Source organism: Pantherophis guttatus, chromosome 4 (genome assembly GCF_059756535.1).
Source record: "Pantherophis guttatus breed Tessera chromosome 4, ASM5975653v1, whole genome shotgun sequence".
In the NCBI taxonomy this organism is placed as follows: Eukaryota; Metazoa; Chordata; class Lepidosauria; order Squamata; family Colubridae; genus Pantherophis; species Pantherophis guttatus.
In genome coordinates, this window is record NC_142066.1 from 37,690,021 (window position 1) to 37,701,037 (window position 11,017).

The following is an 11,017-nucleotide window of genomic DNA, read 5'->3' on the forward strand; positions in this document are numbered from 1 at the left end:
AGTAATTATATCTTTACTTTGAAATCACATTCATGATGTTACCTAAGATTATATGCCTTATTGAAATGGATGAGCCACTGTGTTTTACAACTGGGATCAGTCATTTATTTTATTGATGAGTACTAAATGGAGATATTTTCCATTTTTGTCAGTAAGATAACAGCAGTATTGTGGTGTTGCTCTGATACATGTGCTTCTTGTGGACATTTAAATAACATCAATGCATGCATTAAGATTATGCCAATCATATTGCATGTTTTATTTAGTAACTTTAATTATTTAACACTTGCACGATATGTTTGCCAAAGGAACTCTGGGTGGGAATAGAAATAAAGCATAACTAAATTTCATAAATCCAATTCAAAAGAAACTGGATTGAGGATCCTATATTATCAACATATAAATCTAAACTGTCACTGCATTATTTTATTTACCAGCTGAGCTCATTATTTCTGGACTGTCAGACTCTCCGTACCTTGCCAAGAATTGTTATCAGAAGCTACTACGCATGTCCATCCACCCACATTCCTTCACTTGCTACACACTCTTTCCTTTGTTCTCTTGCCACGGGTGCCGGTTGCTGAAAGGCAGCTGGCCCAAATTACTTCCAAAATGTAGCAATTAACTTTTCTTAGTTAGTGAGGTGTTTTATTTTCTTTATAACAAATAAATGAGTTTTATTAGAAACCTTTTCCTCGCGTTTCTTTTCGGAATATTGCAAACAAGGATAAGCCTCGATTCATCTCCTCTAAACCAGGGTAATTAGTCCCAGAGCCAAACATGGGATTAATAAATGCCCTGACACCTGGTAGCTCTCGGACGGTTTGATGGCTTTTTTTCCTTGTTTTGTTACTTCTGATAAGAGTGCATAGGCAATTAGTTTTTAGCTACTGAGGTACGCTAATTATATTGCTGAGATGCTGAAACAGAAGTAAAACAAATACAAAATGTATTTTGCTGAGAAGGTGGCAGAAAGGAGGTTTCCAGATTTCCAGCCCCTTACTACAGCCACACGCCTGGAACAAGAAAAAGCCGTGGGAACAGAAATGGAGACAGATAAGACAGAAGCTGTTTTTGAAGATGATGATTTACGACTGAGGTCAGTAACATTTTCTTCTGATCTTCCAAGCTCTGAAAAAGTCTTCCCAGAACCTTCTGAATTTGTAATGCTCGATGCAAGGCTAAAGCACACTGCGGAACAAAATTCTTCCCACCCAGAGAGAGAAACAATTCATTATTCTCCTCGAAGCTCTAAGCTCACCCTGGATGAGCTGGCTATGAAAGCCTTTCGTGACCGTATAAAACTCTATGAACAGCAGCTATCCCAGGCAAAAATGGCTATATCTATGCTTGAGCAAGATAAGGGAGATAACTTAAATTTTTCAAAAAGCGCCATATTGTCTTCTTGCTCAGAGCCAAAGACACTCCCCCTGGTGGATTCTGTGTCAGGCCAATTAAGACAGAGGGCACTGCATACGTCACATGAAAGTCTCCCTGATCAAGTTACACATGTCTTACATAACCACTCCTACTCAAAAGCATACAATGCCCCGTATGCAAAGCTGCCCGAAGCCAAAGGTGCAGCACCATCTGCTGGCAAAAGTAATTTACTACAGGAAGCTGAAAGAGAAAGGAGCTTAGATGAACATTTTAAATTACTACAGCAGACCCTGGCAAACCTGTCTCTAACTCACTCAGAGATTCAAGCTGAAACGCCACAAGTGTCTCCACGGGCTCAAACTCAAACACCCCCTGGTGGTGTTGGTGTCCTTTTAGATGGAACACAATTAAACTTTATGCAGCAAAGGCAAATGACTGCATCTCCAGCAGGTCATGCCAATATTGCAGCTCAAGCACAAATGGCAACTGGATTACAGCAGATTCCAGTGCATCAGCCACAGCAGCTACAAATGCCTGCATATGTGCCCCAGCCACAAGTGCAAATAGGGCCACCTCCTGGCCCACCTCCAATGGCACAACCAAGACCATTTTTAGGTCCACAACAGGCACAGCAAATACCACAGGCATTTCTGCCAGCACAGCCAGCATACCAAGTGCAGGCTCCTTACCAGGCATTTTCTGTCTCTCCACTAACTGGTGAGTCAAAACTAAAAATGTCAGGACACAGTTACAAAGCCTGGGTCAGTGAGATTACACTATTGTTTCTTAGAGAAGGCACGCACTGTATGGTATTTAACCCACCTGCTCCACCTTGGACTTATGCAATAAGAGATTTAGAGATAAGAGCTCGTACAACATTATTGATGTCCATGGATACTGAACTGCAGGTCACTTTTCCACCAAACACAACAGCCCGACAAATTTGGGCTGAATTGGAAAATTGCTACAGGCCTATCTCAATTGAATCTTCATGTCTACTCATGTCTGAACTCCACGGTTCGAGATTGAAACCCGGTGAACAAATTGGAGGACATTTGACCAAACTGAAAGGTCTGAGAACAGAATTGAGAGAAAGAGGCCATAACATTGAAGATATTCAAATGATCAGCATCATTATTAACTCTTTGAATTATGAATGGAAAGATGCTGTTACAAAAATTAACCAAGTCCCAATTGCTCAACGCACAGTGGACAATGTTTGTAGACTTTTGATTGAAGAAGAGGCATTCATGCTAGCTACTCCACACTTGAGAGGACCACCCGCATCAAGAGCTCCAGCTAGGCGCCCCTTCCGAGGAAGGACCTATGCTCCAAGGATGCCAAGATGCTACACCTGCAATCGTGTGGGACATGCCACCCGGGATTGTCCCCAACGAGTTCCAGCTCCTGTCACGTACCAGCCCAGAGGAACAGATTCCAGAGGCAGAGGCAGAGGCGGTAGACAAGGTCGTCGTGGTCCCCGGCGTGATCCACAAACCCCACTCGCCACGTTGGCTTTAACCAATGATCCACAACCTCAACCAGAGTATGACAGACGACTCCTGTGGACTTTGGACAGTGGTGCAGCATTGCATGTTATCTACAGAAAGGAACTTTTCACAGAGATGCACGAGCCTGAACCAGAACTACGTGAACTTTATTCATTTTCAAATCATCCTTGTCAGGTCAAAGGAAAAGGAACTGTTTATGTGGAAGAGCTCGATGCAGTCATTCCTGATGTTTATTACATACCAACAGCAACCTATAATTTGCTTAGTCAGTGTCACTTGTCTAGAATGTTAAAATTCCAAGTTCACCACCTTGAAAAAGCAAGTTACATAGTTAAAGATGGCGATATTGTTGCTGAAACCATATTAATTGGTGGTGTTTATTACTTAAAGCCAAAGCCTAAAACACAAACACAGGCACGTATGCAAACTCCAAAAAGGGAACGTACAGGCCCAGATAGAGATGCTCCAGAGAGAGATCCTGTTGCTATTCCAAAGGCTCCTAAAGCCAACAAAAATAGAATTGGTAAACAGGTTGCTCAGAGCAAGCCTGAGGTTCCGCATAAAAATGTTAATGTTGAGAATTCACTAACAGGTAAACCTTTGCATTCCAGGTGTATCCACAAATGGCATAGAAGATTGGGGCATGCCAGTTTCCGTGTTCTTAGGAAGATGCCGGCGTTCACAAAAGGTTTGGATCTAAAGGGGTGTAAGGTGTTTTTGGATTGTGCTGTATGCAAGAAGGCCAAATCCAAACAGCAGCCATTCCCAAATGCGCTACACGCCTGTCAACACGCATTTTTGATTTGGTTCACATTGACATAGTTGGTCCATTCCCGCCATCATTTGGTGGTAGAAAATATTTTCTAACAATTGTTGATAATTACTCTAGATATGGATATGTATATCCTATGAAAGAAAAATCAGAGACTTTTCAGATCTTTAAAGACTTTGCAACCCTTGTTTCTACCCAACACCAAGTTCGCATCGCCAGAATCCAAAGTGATCGTGGTGCCGAATTCATGTCTCAGCGTTTCCAGGACTGGATGCGTAAGAATAGAATTATTCATCAGACTTTGGCCCCTGACACATTGGCTCACAATGGAGAGGTACTGCAAACCATGATGCCTAGAAGACGCCAATCTTGATACGATATACTGGGGTGAAGCTATCAAGTATGCAAATTACATTGTCAACCGTACTTGGAGCAGTGTAATAAATCAGACTCCTTTCTTCATGTTGTATGGCTACAAGCCCGATCTTAAAAACATCCATATTTTTGGTTCATATGCTATGGTGAACATTCCCTTAGCTCAAAGAAGAAAAGGAAGTCCAGCAGCAAAGAGACTGAGATTTATGGGTATTGATGATAACTCAAAATGGAGCAGATTTATTGACTCTAAACATGTAATTGTGATTTCCCAATCTGCTAATTTTGAAGAAGATATTGACTGGTCCAGGATTCATTCCAATGATCCTGGAGTTTATTTTCCCAGAGATGATACTGCTGATGCTACGCAGATTGATGATCAAGATTCCACTGATTCTTCTCAACCCGAGGTTCCGTCTTCGCAAGCCGCGGATGCTGATGCTAGCGACGAAAGTGAGGACGAGGACGAAGCAGAAGAAGACTGGACAGTTGTTCCGAAACGTTCCAAGAGGGTCACAAAAGGAATCCCTCCACAACAATATTCTTGGCAACTGACAAAAGCACCCTTGCCTTTGATTTGCAATGTCACACTTCCACCTGATAATTTCACACAAATCAAGCAGCTCCCTGATTCAGAGCAAGACAAATGGTATGAAGCAATGCAGGTTGAAATGGACAGTTTAAAGAAACTCAAAGTATTTACACCTGCAAAACCTCCAGCAAACAAAAAGATCATTGGCACACGATGGGTCTACAGAATCAAAAGGAAACCAAATGGTGAGTCATTGTACAAGGCCAGACTTGTAGCTCAGGGTTTCGCTCAACGTTATCCTGAGGACTACACAAATACTTACTCACCGACAGTCAGAACTGAGAGTGTAAAAATTGCTTTAGCAACTGCAACTATCCTTGGTTTAGAAGTTTTCCAGTTTGATGTTGACACGGCTTATCTACATACAGACCTAGACGAAGAGATCTACGTGAGAAGTCCTCCAGGATTCCGACAGCAAGAAGGGGATACCTGGTTCCTAAACAAAAGTCTCTATGGTCTGAAACAATCTAGTTTAATGTGGTACTTATGTCTTACTGACAAACTAAATTCAATGAGCTTTATTAAGTCCGAAACTGATGAATGCGTGTTCACAAAAAGATCTAACAATGCATATGAGATAGTTCTTGTTTATGTTGATGATATTGTTTATATTGGTCCAAATAAGCAAATGAGTGAAATTTTTGCCAAAGCTTTGCAGAGATACCTCACATTGAAATCACTAGGTCACATTAGCACTTATTTAGGTGTTCAGATTGAAAAGACACAGAAGGGGTTTAATCTTTCACAAGAAGATAAAATTGAACAAGTTTTGCATCATTGCAACATGAAAGATGCTAACACAACAAAGACACCCATGCAAACAGATTTTCATAACTTGACACAAGAAGAAAGTCCTGAGTTTGAGGATCAAACACTTTATCGTTCAGTCATTGGGTCACTGTTATACATTAGTAGTTGGACCAGACCCGACATTGCACTTAGTGTTAATCTCTTATCTCGACACGTAGGTAAGGCAAAACAGTTTCACTGGACATGTATTAAGAAATTATTGAGATACCTAAAATACACTAAACACATGAAGTTATTGTTAGAACCAACACATACTGATTATGCAGAATTATGTTGTTATGCAGATTCTGATTGGGCAAGTGATAAGAAATCACGTAAAAGTACTTCAGGTTATATGATGTTCTTAAATGGATGTCCTGTTTATTGGCAAGTACGTAAACAGAATTTTGTTTCTTGTTCATCTACTGAAGCTGAATATGCTTGTGTTTCAGATGCATGTAATTCCCTAACCTGGTTTGATGCTTTAGTCACAGATATCTGGACACACCCGATCTGACCGATCACCGTGATGGAAGACAATGAATCGGTGGTTTATATTTCTGAATCTCATTTTACAGGTTCTAGGTCCAGACACATTGACATCCATTATCAAAACATAAAACATTTAGTGAAAAAAGGTTTTGTCAAAATGCAATATGTATCTACACATGATCAAATTGCTGATATGCTCAACAAACCACTTCCAGCAGTTCAACATGAGTATCTGCGCTAGAAGATGTGCCTTATTTGATGATGTACTGATATTCGCTCAACTGGCAAAAGAAGGGGAATGTCACTGCGTTATTTTATTTCCCAGCTGAGCTCATTATTTCTGGACTGTCAGACTCTCCGTACCTTGCCAAGAATTGTTATCAGAAGCTACTACGTATGTCCATCCACCCACATTCCTTCACTTGCTACACACTCTTTCCTTTGTTCTCTTGCCACGGGTGCCGGTTGCTGAAAGGCAGCTGGCCCAAATTACTTCCAAAATGTAGCAATTAACTTTTCTTAGTTAGTGCGGTGTTTTATTTTCTTTATAACAAATAAATGAGTTTTATTAGAAACCTTTTCCTCACGTTTCTTTTCAGAATATTGCAAACAAGGATAAGCCTCGATTCATCTCCTCTAAACCAGGGTAATTAGTCCCAGAGCCAAACATGGGATTAATAAATGCCCTGACATAAACTACAGACACATCATAGCTCTATCAACATCCTGAACCGAATGCTTTGATGCTGTTCCACAGGATACATGTTATAACAGCAGAAGCATCTTGCCTCCATAGAAAAACTGATAGCCCACAATTCTGTGTTGCACTGATCTCAGAGGAAGGAGTAAACCACTGAAGAAACATATCATGATATCAGAAAGCAGATAACATGATTAATTACATTGAAACTCTCTGAGAGATCAAGGAGACTCAAAATGAATACACTACAACCACCCAAAATCAACCCAAGGTTATCCACTAGTGCAATCAATGCTGTCTCAGTACTACATCCTGGCAATGGGTGTAAATAATCCACTTCTTCCAGAACTTTTCAGAGCTGCAGATCGACTGTGTCTCAACACCTTCTCCAGTGCTGCAATATAACTATTGTCAGATTTAAATCTCTTGCACCATTGTTATTGAAAAACAATTGATATTTATTTTTCCTACATGCATGACCAAATTTTCTACAAAATTGTTTCAGTAAGAAGGACTTTCTAGTAAAGAGCCCTGGTGGCACAGCAGACTAAAGCACTGTTATTAACATCAGCTGCCTGCAATTACTGCAAATTCAAATTTTACCAGGCTCAAGGTTGACTCAGGCTTCCATCCTTTCTAAGGTAGGTAAAATGAGGACCTGGATTGTGGAGGCAATAAGCTGACTTTGTATAAATATACAAAAGTATGAAGGCTATTGCTTAACGCATTGTAAGCCACCCTGAGTCTCTGGAGAAGGGCGGCATATAAATCAAATTAAAAAAGAAGTGATGAAACCCATTGAAATATATCATCTGAATCCATAAATCTGCAGCTAAGATTTAGAAGATGGCATGCACAGATGCCAATTGCCTTCTTGTATTTAGTATGCTGTGTAAGTCAAAGTAAAGCACTAATCCAACGTAACTATTTGACATAGAATTTCTTTTAGGAAAATTATAGGGCATTCTATATTTCTTGTTCTGTTCATTTTTTAAATTAAATAATAAATGTAACAAAAATCACTTTTGGCATCACAAAATTATTGTATTTTACTGTATACAAGAATCATTAAACTAATTTTCAGCTTCAATGAAACATTGGACTATATTGAAACACATTTATCAAAAATATATTTGAAACCATCTTTGAGACAATACAAAGCAATGACACTTATGAAAAATACTTTATTGCCAAAGAAATTTAACATTAACACCATTTTTTTCAATATAGAAAATAGCAGAAAAATATTTAGTTCAACCAGAAATCCCACGATCAGCCCATCTACAATCCAAAACTAAATTTCAAAATTATTTTTCTTTTTTATACTAATATATTACTTCAACCTTTAAAATAAATGTTTATAATATTACATATATATCATAATCTTTTAGTGTCCTAGTACCATGAACATGAAGAATCATAATAAACATAAATAACAGCGGAATTGAAATTGAGTAGTATTTTGCAAGTAATATGATGTTTATGATACACTGATGTATAAAGAACTCAAATCCTAAAGTTGTTTTCTAAAACAGCATGATTCCTGTTGAAGCACTGGAATATTGTTGTGACAGTAATACACTAGACACACTTCTGAATACTTCTGTAGCTCTCAGGATATAACTAACTTTTTTGATTATCAGCCACCAGTGAAGAACATAACTTCTCAATATCAAAATTTAATTTAAAACCTTTTAAGGTCTAAATTGTTATAAGGCATACTGTAAAGTCAATTCACCCTTTGTATAGTGAATGAATAAGTATGCATTGACACTATCATAATGATAGTTTCCATCAGAGCAAGATATTTTAATCCAAGTTATTACATTCTCCTGACTTTGAGTTTCTGATAATAAAAATTCAAATGTTCTATTTTTTAGCTTCCATAATTTGATTTGTACAAAATATAGAAATAAAATAAAATACTAATATATTTTAAAAATACTGTAGGAAGAGACTGCATTTTCTAACATAATAAAAGTATCATATGCCTTTACCCATGAAAATAGTGGTATCTCCAGGTCAGGCAGGGAAATTATAAATATAAAGCATACAGTCTTTCATTTCCATGCAGGTTGTAATTAGAGACAATAGTTCTATGCATGCAGTGAAAACTAGATTAATGCTGATAAAGTGTTACCTTCATTATAGTAACCTTCATTACTGTTCAAGTGACAGCTATCATTTCATATCATTGCAAGAAGATATCGTGATCATATCATTTGATTCTCTTCAGTATGATTTCAGTCATCATTATGAACAAAGCAACCTTGGAATCCTTCCCGCATAGCTGAATTTTGCAAGGGGCTTTAATGGACCTTTAGAGTCTATTTCTAATGAAAGTTTTTTTAAAAGCTTCTTTGATATCCTTATTTCTAAGAGTATATATTATAGGATTCAAGAGAGGAGTTATTACTGAATAAAAAACAGCTACTACTTTGTTCGCATTCGATTGGTATTTCACTCCTGGTCGCACATACATGAAAATAAGAGTCCCAAAATGGATGGTGACAACTGACAAGTGAGAGGCACAAGTAGAGAATGTCTTCCTTCGGGCAGCTACACAAGACATTTTCAGGATTGTAATTATAATTTGCCCATAAGAAATGAGAATGAATAAAACAGCAGATGTTACAAGGACAGAACTCAAGCCATATCCCACTGTTTGGATGGCATATGTATCAGTACATGCCAGGCGAAATATCTGCCCAGCATCACAGAAGAAATGGTTAATTCTATTAGGGCTGCAAAATGATATTTGACTTAACATAATTGCAGGTAAAAAAGGACACATGAAACCCACAAACCAACACATTATGATGACATTTTTACAAGTCTTAGAGTTCATGATGGTAGAATAATGTAACGGATTGCAAATTGCAAGGTATCTGTCATATGCCATGACGGTGAGTATGCACAATTCAGTGGCACCAAAGGCAAAGAAGAAATAGTATTGGGTGATACATCCTGGAATGGAAATCACCCTCTTCTCTGACAGTAAATTTTTCAGCATCTTAGGCACTGTGGCTGTGATGTACCAGACTTCAGCTATTGACAGATTGCCAAGAAAAAAATACATGGCTGTTTGTAGACATGAATTCATTACCACCATAATAATGATCATCAGGTTTCCCACAAGAGATAGGCTATAGATCATTAGGAAAAATACAAAGAGAATTGATTCTAGGTTTGGGAGGCAAGTGAAATGACGGAAGACAAACTGTGTAACAATAGTTTGGTTTTCATTTTCTATTGCACTGTAGAGCTAAAGGAGCATAAAACATAATAAAAACAGTAATTATAATAATGAAAATATAGGGTTGTTTTAATGATTACACAGGCTATAGCAAAGTCTTTCTTCCCCTTTTCTAAGAAAAATAATTAAATTACAACTGCAATAGTACAAAGGTAGATTTCAAAACATCTTAAGAACAACACATTCTTATTGCTTTTTTCCATAATGTTGTGCTAACCAGAAAAGACTGCCGTTCTTTAACATTTATTTAAAATGCCAAGAAATTAATGAATATTATTTCTTTGTTAATGTTGGAAAGTTGATGGAATCTTGTTCCTGTGTTAGTTTTACTAATTTTTATTTGTAAAATGCCCTAGATTTGTTCTTCTAATATTAATAGTTTCTGGCAAAATATTTTTATCAGAATGTGAGTTATCCTTGACCAAACTGTGCTCTATCTTTCTCATTATTTGGCATATATATATATATATATATATATATATATATATATATATATATATATATATATATATATATATATATATATATTAGGAGAAGATCCACTGGATGGCTAGAACTAGTATGTTTTTCTCTTTTCTCACACCAGATTTTGCTTCTAATTTTTTATCTATATTAAAATCAAAACTTGGAACCTTGAAATATGTGACTGAACTTATTTTTCATTTGAAAGAAGCCAAATAGTGCATGAGTTTGTATTCTATATATTTATAAAATTCCCTAATTCTAGCACCTAGGAGTGCACATTTAAATTGATTTAGGATACAAAGAAACATAAGTTTATTGTATACTACAAACATGAGAATATGAATTCTGCTTGACAGATTATTTTTCCATGAATTGATCTCATCTTTTGAAAAAGATATCTTTTTATAAATCATCATTGCTACCACCATCACCACATATATGGATAATTATTTTTTTAAAGAGAGTGATGTTATGGACATCTACTGAGAAGTAAGCTGAGTACAACAACATGTATATTTGCCAAGCATGTATAAAAGAACAACATGAATTAAATTAAAATAACAACATGAATTAATTAAAATAAGTCAAGCTATATCTGAAGAGACAGATATAGTACTGTATTCTAGTTGTTTAAACCAGTGAGCATGATTAATTTGTTGTACAGAAAGAGAGAGATAAAGAGAGA

The 11,017-nt window shown here is 37.2% G+C and overlaps 1 protein-coding gene across 1 annotated transcript; it reads right to left on the reverse strand.

Moving 5' to 3' along the window:
• Positions 1-8,931: 8,931 nt before the first annotated feature.
• LOC148114023 (olfactory receptor 6N2-like) lies at positions 8,932-10,760 on the reverse strand. The gene is made up of 2 exons (XM_087893623.1): positions 10,755-10,760; positions 8,932-9,876 (listed from the first exon to the last, which is right to left on the reverse strand). Exons 1-2 carry the CDS (start codon positions 10,758-10,760, stop codon positions 8,932-8,934), a joined length of 951 nt encoding a protein of 316 aa, XP_087749749.1.
• Between the last annotated feature and the right edge of the window lie 257 nt (positions 10,761-11,017).